Source organism: Equus asinus, chromosome 7 (assembly GCF_041296235.1).
Source record: "Equus asinus isolate D_3611 breed Donkey chromosome 7, EquAss-T2T_v2, whole genome shotgun sequence".
Lineage (NCBI taxonomy): Eukaryota > Metazoa > Chordata > Mammalia > Perissodactyla > Equidae > Equus > Equus asinus.
The window spans coordinates 104,285,016-104,308,969 of NC_091796.1; the positions used below are offsets into that span (position 1 = coordinate 104,285,016).

The following is a 23,954-nucleotide window of genomic DNA, read 5'->3' on the forward strand; positions in this document are numbered from 1 at the left end:
TTATTGAATAGCTACTCTGCTCCCGGCACCATGCTAGATTTACATCCACTGTCCCAGCAGCTCCTCCCAGCAACCTCGTATGGTCATTCCATTTTGTGGCTAAGAAAATCAATGCCCTGTGCATGAAGAAACTTGCTGTGGTGAAGAAAGTGGTGGGTCAGGATTCGAATTTAGGTCTGCTGATTTCAAAGCCCGTGCTTTTTGGATGAGCTGTTTCTTCTCTGGGTGAAAATCCTGATTGTAGTTTCAAATGCAAACAGTTCTGAAGGATCTGGGAGTACCATCAGTCACTTACACTACAGTGAGAATTTGTTCATCAGTTCCTTCTCAGAAAAGCAAGTTTTGCGTGAATAAAAAGTGGAGAGAGTATGAGGATGGGGAGCTCCTGTGGGTACTGCCACACTCTCCGGAAAGGAAGGAAACAGGGGCACGGGGCCAAGCTGCCCCACGGCGTGCAGAGCCCGAGGGCAACCATCGGAGTACTCTGGGCACTGTTGGGGCTTTCAGCAGGCCTTGTCACCCTGAAGTGGCTCCTCCAGAACCACGCGCTGTTAAGATGGAAAAGGATGCTTTGGGGTTCAGCCACCTGATGCTTTTCTGCCAGAAGACTCTTGAGGAGTTAGGGTATAAGCAGAAACAGGAGAGCAAGAACAGAGACAGAGGAAGGGGTGAGATTTTAATGTCAACCAGGAACTCCTCCGGAGACGTCAATCCTAGTTCCAGGGGCGGGGCTTCCCACTGCTGTGGCTGTTCCCTCAGCGCAGAGACCTCTTCAGAGCACACACCGGTGCAGTTACCACACTAGGCATGAGGAATCAAGACGAGCCAGTGGGGGCCAGCCTGGTGGTGTGGCAGTTAAGTGCGCACGTTCCGCTTCGGCGGCCCAGGGTTCGTTGGTTAGGATCCCGGGTGCGGACATGGCATTGCTTGGCAAGCCATGCTGTGGTAGGCGTCCCACGTATAAAGTAGAGGAAGATGGGCACGGATGTTAGCTCAGGGCCAGTCTTCCTCAGCAAAAAGAGGAAGATCAGCAGCAGTTAGCTCAGGGCTAACTTCCAAAAAAAATGCACGTACATTTGTGCATATGTATACATGTATGTATCTATGCATGTGCATACATGTTTACATATATAAAAATATACATGGATACACACACACACAGAGGCATGCCTGAGCCGGGTCCAGAAGAGTGGCCCACCTGCGGAAGGAGGCATTAAGAGGCTGTTCATAAAGACCAGGAGGAAAGCTGACAGGAGTGTGATGATCTGCGTTAACTCTCCCAACTCCACAGGTCCCCCTAAGGAGTCCACGAACACAGGCTTCTCTGCCTTTTTATCTCTTCTAAGGGAAATACCAATGGTGGCATTTGTGTTTACAGGAGCTTGTGATCGCTATACTTTTCCATCTAAAGAACTTTATTCACGGGGGCCGTCACCGTGGCCTAGTGGTTAAGTTCAGGACCCTCCGCTTCAGCAGCCCGGGTTCAGTTCCTAGGCATGGACCTATACTACTGTGGTGGCCGTGCTGTGGCGGCAACCCACATACAAAAAGAGGGAGACTAGCAACAGATGTTAGCTATGGGCAAATCTTCCTCAGCAAAAAAAATAAAAGAACTTTATTCACTACAGGGTAGATGGGATTCCACAGGAGCTCTCCACACAGGTTGCTGGGCACCAGCAGTGTTCAGGATTCAGCCTCCTGCAGGATTTCTCCGGGAGGCCTGAACTTCCTGGCCCCTCCTTACCCGCCTGGCACTCCTGCCCCACTCCAGTGTGCACAAACGAACCCCTGAAGTCCAGATGCCACTTCCTCCAGGCTAATTTTTCCCTGTGAGGACCAAAGTGCGCCATCCACCCCTCTCTCATGACAGGTGGCACGCTCTGCCCGGGTTATTTGTTCAAATGGCTGTCAGACCACCTCGAGGGCAGCAAGGGTTTCTCAGGAATCTTGAATTACCCGCAGAAGCTGGCACTGCACCAGGAACATAGCTGTTGCTGAGGCTGGGTCTGGAGTTCCTGCATCGGTGGGCAGATGCGAGCCGCCTGCCTGCAGGACAGGGGAAATTTTGCTAACCCCCAGTCCCACTAGCATTTTCTGCCTCCCGGGAGGGGCTCAGACTTAGAAAACAGTAGTAACTAACATTTGCTGAACGCTTAGGACGCACAGACACTGTGCCAGATGCGTATATATGCGTTATCTAGTTTGGACCCTCCAGAGCCAGGAAGCATGAGACACCCTAAAGAAAGTACAGAAACATCCAAGGACTGTCCCCAGGTCCCACGGGCAGAGAGAAGCAGGGGTGTGGCTGGAACCCAGGTCTGATGTTCCCAACTTGCACACTTGGCCATGGAGACTGCCTCCCCAGTCTTCTGTAAAATGATTAATAAAAATCATTTCTTTATTAATCAAAGTGCCCGACATTTGGAATACCCTCTTCTCATCAGTCGCCCTTCCGAGGGCCTGGCCATGTCCACGTCCGGAGCAGTGGGCATGAACCCTCCCTTACAACCAGCTGGCAATGTTAGAAATCTCGCCCTCACTCAGCTGGGACCCGCTTCTCATCCACTGGCCCTGGCTGTGCCTTCCAGAGACCCGGAGGGAGTCCCATCCCTCCTTCAGGTGACAGTTCTTCAAATACAGAACGACAGGGATCGCGTACCCACTAAGGCTTCCTCCCTCTAGCCTGAGCACACCCAGGACAGCACTGCAGCTCCATTCAAATAACAAATTCGCCAGTGCATTTAAATACAATTCAAGTTACTCAAATTGAATTTATACACAGAATTTTAGGAATACATGATAGAAGGTGCTGCTGATTAAAATAGTAGGGTGACCCTTAATGAGGTTATTGGATTCTACTCTTACCTGCCTGAAACTGACACTTAAATGAAAACGAGCCAAATTCTTGGGTCAGGTTACCGGCTATATCCTATTAAACACGTTCATTTTGCCAGATCAATAATAATGTGAACACGGCACAATGTATCACATGAAAAGCTTCTCACTGTAGCCATGGTTACAGCCCGCACTTTAAGATCTGGGCCCTCTGAAACTCACTCTGCAAACCAACCACCACTAACTGTGGTTCTCTATTTTACAAGCACTTTCTTTGAATTTTTTTTTTTTAATTCTTTCACTCCAACATGCATATATTAACCACCAAAAAATACAGGAGGTGATGATTTACAGAAAATTAATTCTCTCATTTTCAAGTGAAGGTTTAACTTAGCATAACCTTGCATATTGGGAACCTGGGAATATTTTTAACGTCTCACCCCACCTCTCTCAAAGAAAATTAAACACATCTTCTAGTGAGCCTATTCTAGAAACTAGTGGGGAAAATCACCTATCAATTGCCAGTTTGTGCTGAAAGATGGGTGGTTTTTCTAGGCTGGTGAAATCTAATTGCTAACTGTTTACACAAATAACACACAGAGCTAACGAAACAGAAGCAGAAGCTGGCATGTCTCCCAGTGACTAGCCCGAACAGCCTCTTATCCAACAGCATTAAGAAGAAAGTAAACTTTAAAACGATTTGAGAGAAAGGTCCATTTTCATGACAGATGGCAGCGAGGGTTCTTCAATGCCAACTTAATCACTTCTCACTTTTCAAACGCTTCAGTTGTGGCTCCAAGCGTCTGTGCAGGCAGCACTGGATCTGTCGAGCCGGAACAGGGCAACAGGGCTGACCACCGGGTGCCGTGGCCTCGACACCTTGAAGAGTCATCCTAGGGCAATTCTAGCCAACTTAGGAAAAAATATTGTTGTTCAACAGATACTCTCTCTTCTGACATCAAAAAAGCTCTGTTCTTATCAGCGCCATTTTTATGTCGCGAACATAGAGACAGTCCTTGACTGGGAGCGTAACTCATATCATCACTTTTTGGTCCGACAGTCTTAATAAACAGACACTGCCAATGGGGGACTAATGGATGTAACGGTCTCCGAATTTTTAAGCAGGGACTTTAGATAATTTAGTACTGTTCCCTCACCTTACAGGTAAATGGAGAAAATGAGGCCCGAGTGTGGCCGTTGCACACCCACTGCACACAAGCCCAGAGCTTGAATCCTGACCCCAAGCCAGCACTCTTTCAGCTCCATCTGAACTCGAATCTTTTCCAGGGACTATTTTGAAAACTATCCCATCTCATGATGCTGTTTTATGTCTGAACTGTATATAATTTCTCAAAGGATGCATTTAATACGAGACTTGAAAACTTTTAATCCAATGAGAAAATGGATCTACAGACAAGTTAGTCATGAAAGTTCTCGCCTCAGGGGCCTCTATAGTAGAGCAGAAGCTCCCTGAGCGCGACAGCACTTTCGCCCTTTGCAAATCACCGCCTCGTTCACATTGGGGTAAAGCATCTGAGGTACAGGGCTGATGGGAGAGCTGGCCGTTACGGGCATCCTCTTAGGAATGAGTTCAGACTGTGTGCACATCAACAAGGCAGGAAAGTCACAGTGTCTATGCAGGCAAATGCTGCCAATGTCAGGGAAGGATGAAAGCTACCCCTAGCGTCCGACGCAGCAGGTGGACCTGACTTGCTGAGCTCTAGGACGGATGCATCCTCAGGAGAGACACAGGCAGCTTATCTGCAAAGCTGTGTCTTCTCCAAGGGGAGATACTGGGAGTGTCCTAAAATTACCGTATGCAGCAATGTTTACCAAAATGGCTGGGTGAAGAATTGATGTAGCTTTTTCCAAAATGAGTGATGTGCTTAATAGTTAGGACGACAGAAACAATTGTGGAAGTTTGCAGTTACGACAGACTGGTAATCAATCAGTAACCTGAAAAGTGGTGGCTTTCAGGGTATGGATCCCACCTCCACCCCAGGACACCATCCCAAGCCTTTCCTTCCTCTGAAACTTAAGCCCGCCTCTTCTTGTGTTCCTGCCGTGCCTGGGCCTCCCAGAGCACCCCCTTGTGGTCTGGTGAGGGGCTGACCGCAGGCCTCTCCCATCTCTGAATCCCCAGGGCGAGCACCGCACACAGCATGGTCGGGTCCAGACGCCGCCCGGTGGGTAAGCAGGACGGTTTGCACAAAAGCTCCGTTCGAAAGGCCTGCCCCACTCCAAAGAAAAGGAATAGACAAAAATATTAATCATGTGTTCCTTTTAATAAGGCTTTTTTACTCAAAAGTGTAGCTTTGAAAATCTCTAGCTTGTTGTGAAAACCAGAAAAGTCAGGGAGCCACCTCACTGTGCACACAGCCCCGGAGAGCTGGGGGCGCTGTGTGTTTGCAAACTCTCCGCTACCAACGCTGGACGTCAAATGCACCACTTCAAAAGCAGAGGCGACACTAACATTAGGAGGATGAGGCAGGTCCTACTTCGATTCAAGGAGGAAGGACAAGCTCTTAATACAGTAAAACAAAACACAAAAAGTAAACAAATCTTTAGAAATCACTAAATGTGTGTGTGTGTATTTATATAATTAGGATTATCATCAACATTTAAAACTATTAAAAATAAGGTTGCCACCTTACCTTTTCTTTTGGTACTAGGGTGTTCTTTTTTTTAGGAAAAAAAAAGATTTTGCCCAGACTCTCAAGTTCCCTAACCTCCAGCCCGTTTTCCGCTGTGCAGCTGCCCCCCCCCAGCGCCCCACCGTCGAGTCCCGTGGGCAGAGGCAGAGCAGCTTTAATTCTGCTTGTCAAGATGACGGGCCCACAAAAGCACAGCTGACAGAGGAACTGAATTCTTCCCCAGGAAGAAAATACATTTGCCCACAATGGGTCTGCAAAATCTTCCAAGGCACCTCTTCCCCGTTTGATGTCGCGGTCTGATAACTTGTTTTGCCTAGAATCTGCAAGATGGCAATCTTAATCAAAAAGGGAAGCTAGATTTTTTTAAATAACTTAAAAAAAATCATTTTTATATAAAGCAGCAAAAACATATTTTCCTCTCTGCAGAAAGAAAAATGTGAACAAGGAAACACAGCAATGTAAATAGACTGTTCATAAACTTTTCTAAACTTATTCCCCAGCAGAGCTCGGAGCTACTCTTTCACTTCCTCAGTGCTGTCTGAAGAAGATTCTTTGGCATCTTCAGTCGCTCTTTTACTTTCCTCTGGAGTTAAATTTTCCTTTTCTGACCTGGTCCCGTTGGGGAGAGAGTTCTCGCCATTGACGAGCCCGTTTTCCGCAGCCTTCGCCCTGCTGACGGCCTCCGGGAGGGTCAATGCCTCCTGCACACCAGCCTCCTCCTCCAGGTTCCTCAGGACCAGGGGCAGCCGCGAGTCCGCCACGCCGCTCTCCAAGAGCCCAGGGTTGCTCTCCTCGTACTTGGGGAGCGGAGCCTTCTCCTCCATTTGTCTGCGGTAGTATTCTCGGTTCATGGCTGCGCTCTTCACCGCTTTTTCCAAAATCTCTTTTTCACCTAAGCGTAACTTGATGGCCATTGTGGCACGAACAGAAAGGTCACTGTTTTTCAAGAAGGCCCTGTCTTCCTGGAAAACGAAAAGGAGCAAAATCAATGATAAAAAAGTCTAAATCGGCAAAGCTACAGTGACAGAACATAGATCAGTTGCTGCTGGCGATGGGGGCATGAGGGAAATTTTGGGGGTGACAGAAAGTTCTAGAACTTGACTGTGGAGGTGCTTGCATACCTATATACTTACATCAACATATACACTTCAGAACTGCGAATTTTAAAACTATCATAAAACAAAAAGGAAGAGTCTCCATCAAATGGTGCTCTAACACAGCTGACAGAATGCTACTTATTTCTGAACTCACTCTCTGTCTCCTGCTCTGATGGAGCCCCAGGGGTCAGCACTTGGCTGAATGAATGAATAGGTATAAATGAGAAGCACCTGAAGTTAGTGACACAATGGTTAACTCTGAAAACTTACGTTTGTTATATCATATGAATTAGAAATTATAGAAAAGTATTAAATAATTAAAAATTTATCTTCTAATCAACAATGCCTCTATGATTCTTTGGTAAGTGTAAATGTGTTAAATAGAAAAATACTAATAAGTTGAATGAAAAAGGTCAAATATACAATGATTTTGCTAAAGAATTATAGTACTTTACATTTAGGAAGGAATCTCTCATTAAACATATTTTAAAACACGACAAAACTCAAATCCTCATTTAATCAATCTAATTACCTCAACAGTTGTTTTATACGTTTTTAAAAGAAGCGAGGCTCGATCTTCAAGAAATGTCCAAAGTTTGACCTCATTGTCCCAGCTAACAGGATATTCAGAGTTACCCAAGGTGAAGATTCTATCGATAGCATTATCTCCCAGCAAATGGTCCTTCAATTCTTCTACGAGAAATACAAACAGGCATCTGTTAGGGGGAAAAGCAGTACTACTTCTCATTTTAACAAGCCGTCCACCTAACAAAATATTTTCTCCAACAACGCCATTTCCTGTGGTTCAAAGCTCTCCCTGATAACCAGCTGGCCATTTCTCGACTCTCCAGAGCAGAGAGAGCGCAAAATTGCAGGGGAGGAAAAAGAGGTGGGGTCTTCTTGATTTGGAATCCAGACCACGCTTGGCCTGGCCCTCCATTCCTCACTGTTTTATGAGGGACACTGAGAGCCTTTAGACAAGTCCACAAGACACTTTTTAAAGACAATCTATAGCAACATACCCCTTATTGTCACAACACTCTTCTCGCAAGCCAAGAGCTCAGTCACACCAAGTGGGTCAGAGAGACATTTAGGAGAACACTGTAAATAGTAAAACTGAAAAACAGCACAACAATCCAGTGGCCCTGCTAAATTTAAGTCTGATTGGTGCTTATTCCAGGAGCGGACCTGACAAAGCTATTTATCTCGCCACAAACTGAAAGAAATAAGAAAATGGACTATAAAAATTTTAGTTAATGAAAAATGTGCCTACATCCCTCACTTGTCAAGAATTTAAACAGGAATTACAAATAAACACAAGTGAATATCTCAATTACCTTCAAATATATTTAAGAGGAGGAAAGAATTCAGCAACTGCTCTGAGCATTTTGTCTCCTGGCACATTATCTTCAAAAGACCAAAACATGCCGACCCTATTCATGCTCAAGAAATACACCCATGCTTCTTATGTAATTATGAGACAGTATCTCTTTCAGAGCAAAATGCCCCACAGCTGTCACCATTTACAATTCAAATTGAAGAACTTCTGCTGCCAGCAAACCAAACTTTTATTAGTATTAGTTAGAGTAATTCCAAGAATACATCAATTGTCTTGACATGACAAATTGTCTTTCTATGACTAAAGAGAAACTAAAGAGAATCAAAGGACCTAAAATAATTGAAGTAGGTGTTTTTTAAGAAAATAGAAGTTAATCTAACGTTCAAAAAAGAAATTTATTAAGGTGCATTTGCTAGCAAAAGCTCATGATAAAATTCAGGATTTTTAGATTTTTGATTCTTCAGTTTATATTCTTTGTATAAAATAATGAAGATAAAAAAAAAATGCTTCCTTAGTGGTGGAAATCTCCTGGTAGGAGCCCTGATACTGAGGTTACTGTACCCGTCCGTGTTGGAAAGCAGAGGGGCAGACAGAGCTTCCTCTTGCTCCTTTCTGACAGTGACACTGGACCCGTCCCACAGCACTGGAGAAAAGAACCTACGAAAGGGGAAGAGCGTGGCCGTAGACCTGTGTGCAACACTCGGGCAAACAGCCAAAGGCCTTGGGAGCAGGAGTCCTCCCCGCTCTCCTCTAGTACCAAACCCCGCAGGGTCCCTGCACGTCAGAGTCCGCCCTGTCCTCTCAGGGGCTCTTCTCCTTCACTGGCCACTGCCGGAGCGTGCGTTTGGTCGCCCTGCAGAGTGACCGGTGCCCTTGCTCCTCAAGACCCCTAGAGGACCAGGATCTCTTCCACGGATTATGTCATTTGCAAACCAGCAGGAGCCACATAGGATGTCTGGGATCCGGGCCCTGGAGTTAGCAGAGCTGGGTTCCAAGTCAGTCATCACTTGCCAGCCGAGTGGACAAGTTACTCATCCTCTTTGAAGTGGAGTTTCTACATCAGTAAAGTGGGAATCTCTATGTCCCGCAAGGCTGATGAGGATGAACATAAAGTCTGCCCCACATTTGGCATCATGCCTGGCACACAGTGGGTGCTCACAAATCACAGGGATTATCACTACCATCATCTCTCTTAATTACATATTCCTTCAGGATACGAACTGTGGCATTCAATTCTGTATCCCTATATCACATGCAAGAAAAGCCCACAGTTAACCCTTAACTCGTGTTCATTGAATTGGACTGATGAAGCACCACCAACGTACAAAATCCCTGAGAGCTCTCCCAAGAGTGCCGGTGAGGCCGCAGCAACATGGACAAGTACCATCTGGCGCTTCCTCGGGCGCCGTGGCTGGTGTCTAAATTGCCTCTCTGTGTCAGGACTACGTTCATCCCACCTCCATGCTGACGTCATGCCCTGCACCTGGGCAGCACTTCTCCTGGATCCAGACATGCAGTCTGGGAGCTGCGGAAAGCAGAGCCCAGCAGACTCTCCTCAGCAGCCACAACTTGCTGCTTTGGCCCAAACTGCCCCTCCTGAGCGCTTGGCAGCATCCTGCAGAAGGACACTTATCGTCTGTTCAGTGAAGCAGCCACTCACTCACTCACTCCTACCCAGTCTGTTTTTCACAGGATTGAAGGTACTCAACAAGAACAGCAACAATCAACACACACACACACAATCAACACACACACAATCAACACACACACACAATCAACACACATACACAATCAACACACACACACTCAACACACACAATCAACACACACACACAATCAACACACACACACTCAACACACACAATCAACACACACACACAATCAACACACACACACAATCAACACACACACACAATCAACACACACACACTCACACACACAATCAACACACAATCAACACACACACACAATCAACACACACACACAATCAACACACACACACAATCAACACACACAATCAACACACACAACACACACACACTCAACACACACACAACACACACACTCAACACACACAATCAACACACACAATCAACACACACACTCAACACACACTCAACACACACAATCAACACACACACAACACACACTCAACACACACAATCAACACACACACACAATCAACACACACAATCAACACACACACACAATCAACACACACACACAATCAACACACACAATCAACACACACAATCAACACACACTCAACACACACAATCAACACACACACAACACACACACTCAACACACACAATCAACACACACACAATCAACACACACAATCAACACACACACAATCAACACACACACTCAACACACACACACAATCAACACACACACAATCAACACACACACAATCAACACACACACAACACACACACACTCAACACACACACAACACACACACACACAATCAAAAACAAAACCTCAGGACCAGAGGATTTGGAGGAGTACATTTTCAGATGAAAAACGAAAACACAGCCACAAGAGGTCAAATCTCAGTAGAAGAAGCTCCCAATCTTCTGCCTTAAGCAAACGTAAAAGTAGCCGCTCAATACCTATATTCAACTCTTTCTGCGCCTGGAGAGGAGGCTGTGGACAAGAGCATCTTGTGATTTAAACAGATTCTGTGTTATCTGCTCTAACAGCATGCCTGGCATTAGAAGGCCTGCTGGCAATTTCAGATTCAGAAGAGAGGGGGTTAACAAATGAAGTCTGTGGCACACGTATGCCACTGCTGATCACACAACTTTGGTGTCAACTGACCCTTCACTTCTCTGGGAGACGTAGAGACATTAGCGCACTCGGGGGGAAATCAGTTTCTGTCAGTCTTGGGTAACAAGCAGATCAAAAACTCCCATCTAAAACACAGAGTTTCCATCCAGCTAGACAATCCAAGACATTTTAAGCTTTCTTCCAATGCAGTAAAGAATTATTTGTTTATTACAAATGAATACTGGCAACACACTGAGGATTTAATAAAACATTTCCAGGGTAAATAAAACAGATCAATTCCTTCCTTCTCCAATACTGCCATCTTACCTCCTCCCAAAAAGTGCTTTAGTTTTAAGCAATTTTATCTTTAATTTGAATCCCTATGCTTTACACTTTCATGAATTAAAGAAAAAAGTCAACATCTTTTTTCTCCTGAAGTGATTTACCTTCAGTCATGCAGAATACTCGGAGAAAAGCCAGAAGTTGGGCAGAGATGGGCGGCTCCGTAAAATGCAGCGCAAACACACTGGAACTGACAAAAGCAGGAAGTAAGATCAGTCACCCCGCGGTATAGTTACCTACTTGCTCTGAAGTGAAACCCCTTAAATCTACAACCATGTGGGTGTCCTCAGGAGCGCTGAGCTGGCATGAGTCATTCCAACTCCTCCTCTGAACTTTGAAAGCACAATTTTCAGTCCTTGCACAAAGCAGCAGCGTGTCCTGACCGATGAGGATGGCAGTGACCATCTCTTCGGCAATGTCTCCTGTCTAATAGCCTTAATCTCAGGTTGCACGCACCACATTAAGAGAATTAAGCGAACCCACGGTTCTTAAAAAGTGCTAACAATAATTTACGTTGAGTTCACATTTTAATCATTAATCAAATATTGACAAGTTCAATAAAAAAAGGTCTGGATAATCCATTTTCATTAAGAATGGTTCCTCCATTCCCTGGAGAACTAATAAATCATAATTCTTGTCTTCTTTATGATTTTGTATCTCAAAGACAAGAAACTCTTAAGGAATTTAACCAGAAATTCTTGAAATACTGAGGATCATGACTTCATTACAGAAACTAATGGTGGCAAAGAATTAAATGAAACAAAGTGATCCAGGTCATTAACCTTTTCAAGGTAAATGACATTAATGATACCGAAGTACTTATTGTTAATGAGGATTTCAGACCACATCCCCTAGAACTGACTGTGAATGCTCCCGACAACACGATTTTGTTTATCTGAAGACATTGGTAAATCACCATGCATCACAATGGTTTAAATTTCCCGTGTAACAGGGATAAAGGGATTAAGACAAACTGCTGTAGAGAAGTTTTATTAACACGCCAGTTAAACACTCTGCAACTGGAAACAGTTCAAGCAGCACAGGAAAGAGCTGACCCATTTTTGCTACGTACGTTGGGATGCCAGCGCGAGCCAAGACCTCGGCCTTCATCGCGTAGAGCCTGTCACTTTTACTCACTCCAAGCTTTATTTTCACTCTGTCGTGTGAATTATTGTCAAAGAAAAAACCACTGTGGATCACAAACTCTGCATTTGACCGAGTGCCATAAAAAATGTAAATCTGAGATGCAGTAAAGAAAAAATAAAGGAACATAAAAGAAACTTAACATCCGTTCTTAACACAGAGCAGGGCAAAGGATCAGTTCTCATATATCTAATGCGACTTTACACTGACGAGACGAAACAGTTCTGAGATGATCATACACCTACTTTGTACATCACGTGGGGCTGGGTGAAGTTACAGCGAGGCGTGCGCTCCCCCCGACTTCCCAAACAGCTCAGGATGGGTAAGGAAGAGCCTTGGCTTCTGCCACCTCGTGGGCCTTACTAGTACACAAAGGAGCCCGGCTCCCCGGGCCTCTCACAGTCCTCTTCTCCTTCTGAGGGACAGCACCACTATTTACGACTGCACTTTAAAATTCACCACGTTCTTCCTCTCCTTCTGATACGAGAGAGGCTCTTCTGGAGCAAGAGTTTAAGGCAACGTCTGTCAGAAATGCATTTTTAGCTCCGATGGCAGTTCTGCACCTAGCAGGAGGGTGTATGAACTTCTCTGCAGAAAGAGCAGATCAGCACTTCGCTAGACTAACATTTTTCATTTTGTCTCAACTGGAGCGTCAGTGGTCTACATGAGCTCCGGTTTTTGCATTATCTGCTTGGTCGTAGACTGCTAGGCAGAGCGCAGGTGTTCTCAGATGCATATTTTCAAACTTACTGAAAGGCTTACCCTGCCCCTGCCAGAATCATTAGATGGAAATTCACACACTAAAGTGAACGTACAGAGGACAGATTTCATGGCTCCCGATTCCTTTATGTTTGTGCCACTTAAACAAATTGCCACTTTATAAAGAAGGTTCTAATCAACAGAAAAAAAAATGAAAACAATGCAGTTTATGCAACTGAAAATCTGTTCTATTGTCTAACACAAAGTTTATTTTCAGCTGACAGTTTTAGAATACTAGGTCAATTGTGCAAATAAGTGCATGTAAATCTTTTTTGTGGACGCAAAGGTCCAACTCAAAGCACAATATCTTCATTACAGCTTTAGGTCTCAAGATGTGTTCCCAAAACAATCCTAAATATAAGCTCCCAATTTTTCTGTCCCAGTTAAATACCTTTTTAAAGTTACCAACACAACATTAATCCAGTGCCCACTGGCTAGCCACACCCTGTTCGCGATGCCATGACTGATACCTACCTGCTCCCCGGCCCGGAAGTCCTGCAGAGCCACACACTCGCAGCGGTCGTCCTCCAGGTTGTAGCCAGTGGTGATCTGCCACGAGAAGGGGGGACACAGTTCTCTCACTCATGAGGGTCTTTTTGGAATTAGAAGTTAAAAGACAGCTAAGGGGACGTAAAAGGGTGCATTCTGCCTCTTTATGGAACTGGGCAAAGAACGCTTGGTTATTTTAATTAATTCTATTTACACCAGAAGTCCGCATGGAAGAGTCCTACCTGAAGTAAAGGATGTGATCTTAGGAAAAGACATTGTACAGAGTGTCACTGCTGGTCTCCCCAGACACAAGCATTTCTTACAAGGTAGCTGCCTCTGAGCCCCAGACGGAAGCCGGAAACCGAGTCTCTGAGCACTCGAGTGACTTGTAAATACTGTCTTTATCTAATGTTTGCCCATTAAGAAACAAGTGGGTTTTCCATTGAAGAAAGAATCAGGGAGAAAGAAAAGCTCTGTTCTTGAATTATGTACATATTTTACTCTAAAATTAGAGAAATTAAAACTTTCAGACAAGCAAAGGAAAAATAAATTAGTTGTCTCCTATTCACTTTCTTTCTGCTGAGAGCAGTCCTGTGAGAGACTTTCTAAGCACCTTACTAATAAATACAGAAAATCCACTAACTACACCAAACCCCACATCCCCTCCTCATCTCTCCTGTCCTGGTGGGAGCCAGGCAACGTCATGGTCTTGGCACACAGGTCACAAAGACACTCCGCACCTTAACCAGTCAGCATTCCACCTTCTAAACATCTCCTGGCTTCTTTTTCCCTCATCACTCCCCTGCGTGCTGAGGTCCTTGCTCTTTCTTGCCTAGCTTACCATTAGCAAAAACCTCCCAACTGGTCTGATTCCAGTACTGTCCCTCGTGTATCCCTAGTGACATTACAGTGTCAACATCCTGTTTAAAACCTTTCAGTGGCGCTCCACTCTGCCTTCAGAAAAGCCAAATTCCTGAGCAAGGCCAGTTTACGAGGAAGCCCATGTCTCCCTTCAGCCTCTTGACACCCCACTCGCCTGCCACTCCGGGCCACTGTTCTGGCTCCCTTGTGCCTGGAACTACCTTCTGCTCCTGTTTTGCCTGAGCCCTGGCTCCTCTGGGGACACCTCTTCTCACCCCACCCTCCCTTCGCACTCCCACAGCCCCTGTGCTGACACCCCACCCCGCCAGCACCACTGTCTGTGCACCTGCCCGTCAGTCAGACCTGGAGCCCCCTTTTCCCCCATGTCCCCAGTGCTTAGCACACTGTACCTAACTCCTGACATTGCCTTTCAGAATATTTACTTGATGCATGGACCCCCAGGGGAAAGAAGAGGGTCCCCAATTTGTATCAAAAGCTCCTTCTCGGAAGTCTGTCTGTCAGAGTGGCCCCTCAACCTCTTAGGTTATCTGTAAATACTCATTAATTACTTCTGACCCCCTCATTTTATCCTGGAGAATCAAAATTCAAGACAGCTGCTAGGGCTACTTGCTAATAAAATGCTCAACAGCTTGGATCCACAAGATTACTTTTGAGGCTAGGGAATGGCATTTTGGGATAAGGCCTTGCAATGTTAACCTTTAAACCCAAAATCCCCAGGACCAATGGTTTATTAACCACATATCTAGAAATCCTTCATACTTCTGATCCGCAGAGACCAATGGGAAACATGACAGCAACGAGAAATAAATGAAGCCAGGTATTCTGGCACATTTTCACTCACAGAACAGTTTAAACAGTTGATTTGGATTAAAATCAGCTCCATGAAGTTCCCACCCAAGAATGAGCTCACCTTTCTCACCCCAAAACATGACCTTGATAATAAAATGTGGAACAGGAATTTCCCGTGAGCTCCCAGCCCGGAAAGTCGGGCACCCCACGGTGCGCTTACACAGGGACCAGACAGGAAGTTAGGAGAGACAAGGAGCAGGGGGAGGAGGGCCACCAACATATGAACATAAAGAGGGAGAAACACAGGATCTGGACGACAGAGGGACATACGACACCACAGGAAGGAGGCTGATGGGTGGGGAGGCGTGGCGACTTTACACCGGGTGCTCAGGCCGGCCTGGCCTGAGGAGGGCTGTGAGCAGTCCCTCGGACCTTGGAGGAACGAGTGCTTCAGGCAGAGGCAAAGGCCCTGGGGCATGTGCTGGTGTCTGAGGACAGCGGGAACAGACCTGTGTGTGCTGCGGTGTAGTGGGGACAGGCTGAGCAGGGGTCCCCGTCTGCTACTGTAAAAACCTGCACTTTCACCATGAGACTGGATCCGCATCTAAACCTGCATGTTTCAGAGTTTTCAATACTCAAACAGAAGACCTTGAGCACGCGCCTCCCTCAGTTCTGCTGGAACTTTCCAATGCCCTTTCGCCTTGATTGAGACAGGCACACATTCAAATACAAGGGCTGATTATTCCAACCCGCTTTACCACTGGAACCATTACAGCGGCCTATGAACCACTTGGAGGTGACCTTCCCTGTATGAACGGAACCACCTCAAGATAGGAAACCTGCTACTTACGTTGATTTTGAACAAATCATGCAGAATCTAAAGATATGTTATTTCTTACAGCTCAATACTATGCCTTATAAACTCGTCTAAATTTGTTTCTCTGAGTGGCTGGGAAATCAGCTCACATTCGCCAGCACCTCTGGCCAGGCTTTCACTTACTTTCTTCTGCTTCTCCTTGCCGCTACTGGTTTGGAACTACTGTCACAGACTTCATTCTTCCATTTATACTCCCACAACCAGGTTTTGGGGACACTGGTAGAAGCACACGGCGTTGCTGCGTTTTAAATTTCTGTCTACTCCCTCAGCGATAGTCAGAATAGACAGACAGCGATTGTCAGGACAGACACACACAAAAAAGAAAATCTACTGTCTGAAAGCTGAGCCCTAATTTCAAGTACCTTATTTTTAAAAAGAGATTAACTATTAATACATATAATATACAACTTCATAGAGTTAAAATAGATTCTTAGCTCTACCAGACAAAATTTCCCATGAAGTCTTATAATGACAGTGGGAAACAGTGCACGAAAGGTGTAGAGTTCACTATGCAGGGAAAATAACAACTATAAGAAAAAGTACTAATGTCTGACACAGCCCTTCTAAAGGTCAGCAATGTTTTTGCCAGGACTGTGATAGGCTAAAGACTTCATGAATAGTATTAGAGAAGCTACAGCATTAGTAGTTGTCAATAATTCATTATTTTTATTTTGAGATTAACTTTTTTTTTACTTTCAGGGTGAAAAAAGTGAATAGTTTAATCCCATTTACATGAAAGAAAGTATATATGCAAGTGGGTGAGGGTGCAGAGCAAAAGGATGGGAGAGATTTGCTCAAAGCCAGTCACCAGTTAGCTGGGAGGCATCGAGTGGCCAGATCATGGGGGCTGGAAGGCCAAGGTGGGGGTAGGCGGCACAGGACACGGACCTCCGCACTTTACTGCAGAGGCTTCTGGGTCGTTTAACTGGTTTTGTTTGTTTATGATAAAGTAAGGTACTTTTTACATTTTAGAAATAAAAACATAAACCCTACTGATCAATCAAGTTTGGGAAACAATGAGCTAATCCAAAAAAGAAAAAGAAAAATACTACAGTCAAATAGTAAAAGCTATTTGAAAATTTTTAAAACTTCAATCTTATGATCAGTTTAAAATAGCTTTGAAGGAAAAAAATAAAGAACAGACTATAAAATTTTATTCATTAATGAAAATAAATGATCAAATATGTTACTCTTTCTTAAAGTGGTAAATTGAATTAAGCATATCTAAACTAAGGCGGAAATATCATTGTAAAAGTGCAACTATTCTTTCTCCACAATGTAAGAGTGTACTTGCCGCTGGACCCTCCCAAATTAGCACCAGGATGTTCTATCTGAAGTGTTTGTCACACATTACATGTGTTCTGGCCATTTTGTGGAATTAGATATGAAATACTCATTTACAGCATTTTCCCAGTCTATTTATAATACTGCTAAAAATAAGAAAGAAAGCTGACATTGTGAAAAGATGAACAAAAACCAACCAAACCAGCACACTAGCATAATGTTTAAAAATCCAGAATGTTCTGAAGTTGGTCATATTTCTATTGACTAATATCAGGAAACCTTTCTCAGACAACCGTCTCAGCACAGAGCACCGTCAACCTCCGCTGTTGCCTGGAATCCAAAGAATGCTGAGGAGCAGAGAGCGGGCGTCCTCCTCTTACATGTCCTAATTAACAATCATCATAAAACCCCCCTATTTTTTTTAATGTCTCCTACCCAGCGTTTCCATGTCTGACGATGCCAAGCGATCCTGCTTTCAAGGCCAAGAGCCAACCACCAAGTGCCCCCTCCTCCCGCCAACACCAGGGAAAGCAGTGACGGCTCCTGAACAAAAGCAGGTTAATAAACAGGGCCAAGGATGTGTCAGCATATCGGGGGGAGGGGGAGGGACAGGAAAGAATCAGAGAAACGAACACGACTGGAAACACAGCAAAGAAAGAAAACAGGGACATAAAAGAAAAAATGAGAAGAAAGGTTTTTTCAATAAATCAGTATTTTAAAAAGAATAAGAAGAGAGAAACTCTGATTTAGTTTGTGGCTCAATAAGAGAAGAAAATGAACGTTTAGGCTGGAATTGGGCTTAGCAAAGAAACTGCAGCTCACTGTGGTTTCTGAAAGCGATAGAAGATTCAAGTTCTCATTTCTTCAGGATTAAGTACACACAGTGAGAGAAAAACACCCACTTCTATTTGTGGGGGCAGCTCAGTTCGGTTCTGTTTGCTCCCTTTGGAGGGAGGCGGTAAGGGGAGAACGTGGTCAGTAAGCGGAATGTCCACTTTCCAGCCTGACCCCACAGGCCTCCCCAACGCAACACAAACACAGAGGAGTCGTTACCAGGCCGGTGGTGTGATTGCACATGTCCCACAAAGGAATCAGCGCCAGGGTCACGCGAGAACCGTCCTCCGTGGGAATCTGGTTTTGTCGAGTCATAACAGAAGAGACTGCCCACCTGTAACAATCAGACAAGTGAACTACAGGCGGACACTGAAAAGCCCATCACAGTAATAACTCAACCAGGAACTGAGGTTTGTCTGACCACTTAAGAATTTTCAAATCCTTTTCCTAAGTTCCAAATGGGATAGCTGTTTGGTCTTCATCATCATTTAAATGATTTCGTCTTCATCATCATTTAAAATTAAATCTAGGATTAGGGGGAGGAAGGGGAAAATGGAAGGAAAGGGAGCCAGGGGCAATCAGGAGTGAGTGATTAAGGGAGGATGTTCCCAGGAAGAGGGAGGTTCTGGAAGGAGGGCCGTGAACAGAGAGCTCCGGGGTGTCAGTGCTGCCCAGACCCCCAGCCCCAAGCCGGCCCCACCCTCTTTTACCCACATGCTGACTCTGCACCTATGTTAAGCCTCAGCGAACAAGCAAACAGTATAACTCCTTTCTGATCAGAAATCCTCTAAGAACTCTACAAATGCGGATCACTGTTTTTTATTACATTGTGCAGTGAATTAATTCTTTTTGTTCAAAAAAAGGTCCCCACTTTACACTAAAATAGTCTATTTAAAAAGAAAAAAAATCCTCACCACCACCCCACGCTAACCTTAATCTCGAGCATCACCTGGCTCCTCTCCATAGTCCCTACCACCACAGGTTAACGGCAGTGTCTCCGTGGCTATTAAAATGCTGACGCCTATCCCTTCTGTTCATGACACCTTCTGAAAGATCAGCTCTGTCTGGGGCTTTAAATGGTAATGCAGGTCACTTCTTACGGAAGCTTTTGTCACTTCCAAGATCCCAAATTCACTTAGAAACCACCCCCCAACACACACTCCACACAACATGCACACACAGACACACCCATCACACACATCCCCCCCACACACTGCAACACACACACACACACCAACCTGTAGTCCTCGTAAGTGAAAGAATCCTTCAAGGGCAGTTTGTTGGCATGAGGATGGGTCTGGGAATTAGAAGTTTTAGAAAGCAGAGGTGAAAAGAGAAAAAGGGAAAACAGAAATCACTCAACAGAATTTCATTATTCAGCTGCCTAACAGATCCTAACGAGAGCCGAATGAAGCGGGAGGCATCCAGCCACGCTACTGAGGGATCATCGTGCTATTATGCTCTCATACATCACTGTCAACTTAATTTGTTGTGCCCAGCAGCCGCCATAAATCTGCTTCTTCATATTGCGATACCAGAACCCACAGACACCACACAAAAATAAAATTTAAGGTGGACTGACTTTACAAAAGGTATTTGATCTAAAGAGAAGTCCAGAGCCCCCAAAGTCAGTGTCTGTCCTGGCCTTCCTTTGTGCCTTCTGCCATAATGTGTTGCACAACGCTTGTGAATAGATTTCAAATCTCTTATGTCAATAAAAGGAACAATTAAAGGCACTCTAATACATTGAAAGTTCTCTCATTTATCTGTGACAAATCATTTGGATGGGAATCAACTTGTTATGTGCGAATGAATCACACACACGGTAGAGGAAGCTCAAGCACAGAAAATCAAGAAAAATACAGTTCTGTGAAATTACAAAATAAATTTTATGAACAAGTAAGATAAAGATAAAACAGAGATCGGTATCTTTAAATTTGACTATTGTTTTGTCTGGACAAAAGAACATTTGGTAAAAATACCCAAAACTTCACTTATGAGAAAATTTTATACATTTCATATTCTCTATTCACACCCCCCCACCTTAGACCTTTCAGGCACTTAAAAACTTTGTCTCAATTAAGAAATTAAAAGCTGTAACGGTATAATTTTAGTCTTCAGTTTCAAGTACAGTCTGATAGACAGATTGCAGCAAGTGATCAAATGAACAAATGGTGATTTCTGAGTGAGAAATGAAATGCCGCGGTCTCGTCTCTGCACCACTGTTAATGCACGGAGCTCCGTGCAGTATGCAGTTTTTACTCTTGACGCATTAGCATCACAAGTGCACAGTAATTTATCATCGCTCACTGTAATGTACTCGCTGGCACCGTAGGCAGGACAGTAGGGGATGAGGTAAAAGTGGTTCAAACCGTAAATCAATTAGAAAACAAAAGCTTGTGCTCCGTGCGCAATTTTAGGCAAATTATATCCTACAAAAGGCTGCCAATGGGGTGTGAGCTCCCAGGTGCCCGCTTCTCCCCTCGAATCCTTAGACCAATTTTAACCCTTTGGAAGAGAAGTCAACATAGAAAAACATGTTCACATAATTTTTTAATGTTGTGATAATAAAAATGAAATTAAAGAAGACATATTTTAAGTCAATATATAAAATAACATGTTGCATTTTCTAGTGGCTGCGGGAAGATCAGGAAATCCTAGCTCTGGGGTAAAAAAAAAATCAGTATCGTGGTCAACCATAGAGATGTGAGAAGAAGCTTCTTACTGCCTCTTCTTCATAATGAATGAAACACAAGACTATGTTCTAAGAGGCCCAGAGACGCCTGCCAGTTAATTACCAAACTCAACTACGACGGTGCTCAGGTTTTTTTCTCATAAAAGCACAAATTCAGCAGATAAGAACTGTCCCTCCACCCAAAACTAATTTGATGAGAAGAAGGACCACAGAAAAATGTCAGAACTTTAAAGAAAAGAAATTCTATTGCTAAAATTTCCTTCCACTTCAGATAAAATGAAACTTCACATTATCTGATCCACTGGGAATGCTGCCTATCCCACCTCTTTTCAAACTCTAGGAGGTGGGAAAGCATGGTTGTTTTTGTTATTCTAAAATATTTTAATTCATTTAAAAACTGTGGAATGCAGTATGGTATTCTGAAAGCTGGTAAATGCCAATGGTAAATGCTAAATCCCACAAATATTAAAAATTTGACCCTCCCCCCGAAAAAAGTTTGACTTACTGAATAGAAGAAAAGATGACAATTTTCAAAATTGGAATGCTAAACGTCAAAATGACTTGAGGAAGAATCTTCCAACACTCAAATATCTTTAAATAGACTCTCTAACAACTACTCAAACAACGGCAACCTCCTCAAAGACCAAAAAGGAAAATTAACTCTCCAAAACGTTTCCCTTCCTACTATTTATAGACATTGCTTACGGAAAATATAAGTTCATGCTCACAGTCCTGATGAAGTCATAAAGAAAACTCAGGAAAAAACATGTGCAAATGCTTTCTTCAGATTAATTTTGAAGATTATTTTGGCTGTAGAGAGTTACGCAATATTTGCAGAACCTGTTAGAAATAGTTGTTCTTATCTGCTTAAAAAAATAGGGTGTGCCTACTGTACGTAGTTCTGGTATAAAAGCTATCCTGCCACAGACACATGCACTTAATAGGTACAGTGAAGAAAAATCTGACACCTGGAGGAAGGCAAATAATTTCCGTTTCAACGGGGTTCTCACTACTGTGACACTGTCGCCACCTACTGGCTTCATGGTAGAAAGGGCTCCCGTCACCGGGGTCTCGCATTATCTCACAGGGCAGGCAAGGCCTTCACAGCAAATTATTGTCAACCCAAACCGGCTCTATCCAGAGTGGCTACTGTTTCAGCTTTACTTAAGTGAAATCTGGTTTCCTAACACAATCTATCCTACACCTTAAAATTATTATACAATAGTTTTACAAGGATCTTGAAATATTCAAATATCAAAAATAATTTGCACACAAAGAACAAATGATTTTTAAAACAAATATTTTTACATATCCTGAAAAAGTGAACAAGAATTTTAAAAATGTCTATTCCAAACACTATTGAAGCTCTGGAGAGAATTTTTTTTTTTTTTAAACACCAAGCCTTTTCTCTGCCAAAGACCAAGTTAGATTTAAAAACACTTTCCAAAAATTATAATTTTAACCTGAAGTTACTTGAAAGTTCCTAAAATGTTCTTAGATGAAAGTCAGTAAGCTCATACGTTGTAGGGCGGATAAGTGAACTTTCCTCGCTTTATAGAGAAAACCCTCGAAGGGTTTAGTTTATCATGACATGCCTTCTCCAGTAGAGGACATCCTAACCTGTACTTTAAAACCAAAAATGTAAATCAAAGCAGGAATCTTATTTGCTGTGGACAATTAGTTTTATTTGTGACAGCTGTTTCCAAGTAGTGGCTACACAAGGGACAGGCAAGGGTCTGTCTGACAGTGTCAGAAAGACGACAGTGACAGGGCCTCTGGGCACGGGGGCCCAATAGGAGCACCATGGGGCTGCCCAAGCAGGGCTCCCCTCCATAAACACAGGTTTAGAAACCAGCCACAGATTTTCTGCAGGTTTTTTAAGTGATTGCTATTTTTCCGTTCTTGAGCAATATAAATATTTGAAGTTGGAGACATGAACAGTTGCTATAGCTCACAGTCAGACTGGAAGCCCTGAAGAGCTTACTTTTAAAAGAGGGTTGTCGTCTTCTTATGCCGAGCCAGGCCAGCCAGGGAAGCGCCCTTCCACTCCCTGTTCTACCAAAAGGAGCCATTCCAGATGAGGCACAGTAATATTGTACCGAGTACAAAATAATCACTAGGTTTGGGAAAGATTAATATCTAAAATCGTTTGGCTTCAATAAAAAGAAGTAATATTAGCTAAATATGTAAGTATGACATTTTGAAGAATTTACCATATTGCACGGGTCTGGTAGCTATGCTTAAGGAAATTAAAAACCACTACAGTCAGCATATTTGATCCTTATTGAAGTTCTGTCTTGAACTATCACTCACATAAAACAAAAATAAACCAAGAAGAAATTTAAATAAAACCTATGGATTACAAGAGTTTGAAGATGAAAAGATGAACAATATTCTGGCTTTAAAAAATTGATTTAGCATGCAGCTTCTCTTTATAGTCCCTTGATAAAAATGAAATCTCCCTAACAAACACTTAATAAAACCTGTCAATATCTCTGGAAAGAAAAATGACACAAATGCATTAAGTATTAAATACCCTTGGAAAAAGTCACATATTCCATGAATTTTTGATGTACTATCTTGACATTAATGTAAAACCTTGATATTTATAATTGACAGATATTTAATAAAGTATAAAAGAAGATGGCTGCTGCACGGCATGCAAATTTTTCAGGTTGATCAGAAATGAGAGATACAGACATGTACTTAAACTAAATAAACAGTTAATATGTGTTACACGAATCAGCTGCAGCCCTATTTTAAGCTCATACAACAAACCTTTGTGGAGAACTGAAATAAGCAGAATTCATTATTATGTGAATTCCTAATTCAGAAACATCTAGTATGTGAAACAGCTCTGAAACATTAACAGCTCTGCACAGGAACAAACACATTTGAGTTAGAGTTTTTTGTTTCGTTTTTTAACATTTAACAATAAGCATTTTTAAAATAAAATAAAGATAAGCACTTCTATAAATATATGGAGAGGTATTTCCTAAAACAATTCTCAAAAGAAACACATTTAACCTAAAGAAAGATTGAAACCCTCTTAGGGAAAAAAAAAGATTAGAACACACAAACAGCCTCTAAGACACAAACCAACACTTCTCAAAATCAGATCTTTACTTTTCTAAAGAATACTCATCTTTACCTGGACCAA

General features: G+C 43.4%; 1 protein-coding gene across 2 annotated transcripts in view; it reads right to left on the bottom strand.

The window, feature by feature from the left end:
- Positions 1-5,099: 5,099 nt before the first annotated feature.
- Positions 5,100-23,954, bottom strand: part of SETD3 (SET domain containing 3, actin N3(tau)-histidine methyltransferase) — a 75,273-nt gene continuing 56,418 nt past the window's right edge. The window contains exons 7-13 of one of the 2 annotated variants that reach the window (XM_044774297.2): positions 19,338-19,396; positions 18,319-18,433; positions 13,419-13,493; positions 12,115-12,281; positions 11,147-11,232; positions 7,119-7,279; positions 5,100-6,451 (exon numbers count right to left, since the gene is read on the bottom strand). In XM_044774297.2, the coding sequence (XP_044630232.1) occupies positions 6,002-6,451; positions 7,119-7,279; positions 11,147-11,232; positions 12,115-12,281; positions 13,419-13,493; positions 18,319-18,433; positions 19,338-19,396 (1,113 nt within the window). In that variant the 3' untranslated portion in view covers positions 5,100-6,001. The remainder of the gene's footprint in view (positions 6,452-7,118; positions 7,280-11,146; positions 11,233-12,114; positions 12,282-13,418; positions 13,494-18,318; positions 18,434-19,337; positions 19,397-23,954) is intronic. The other variant, XM_044774298.2, reaches the window with a different exon arrangement.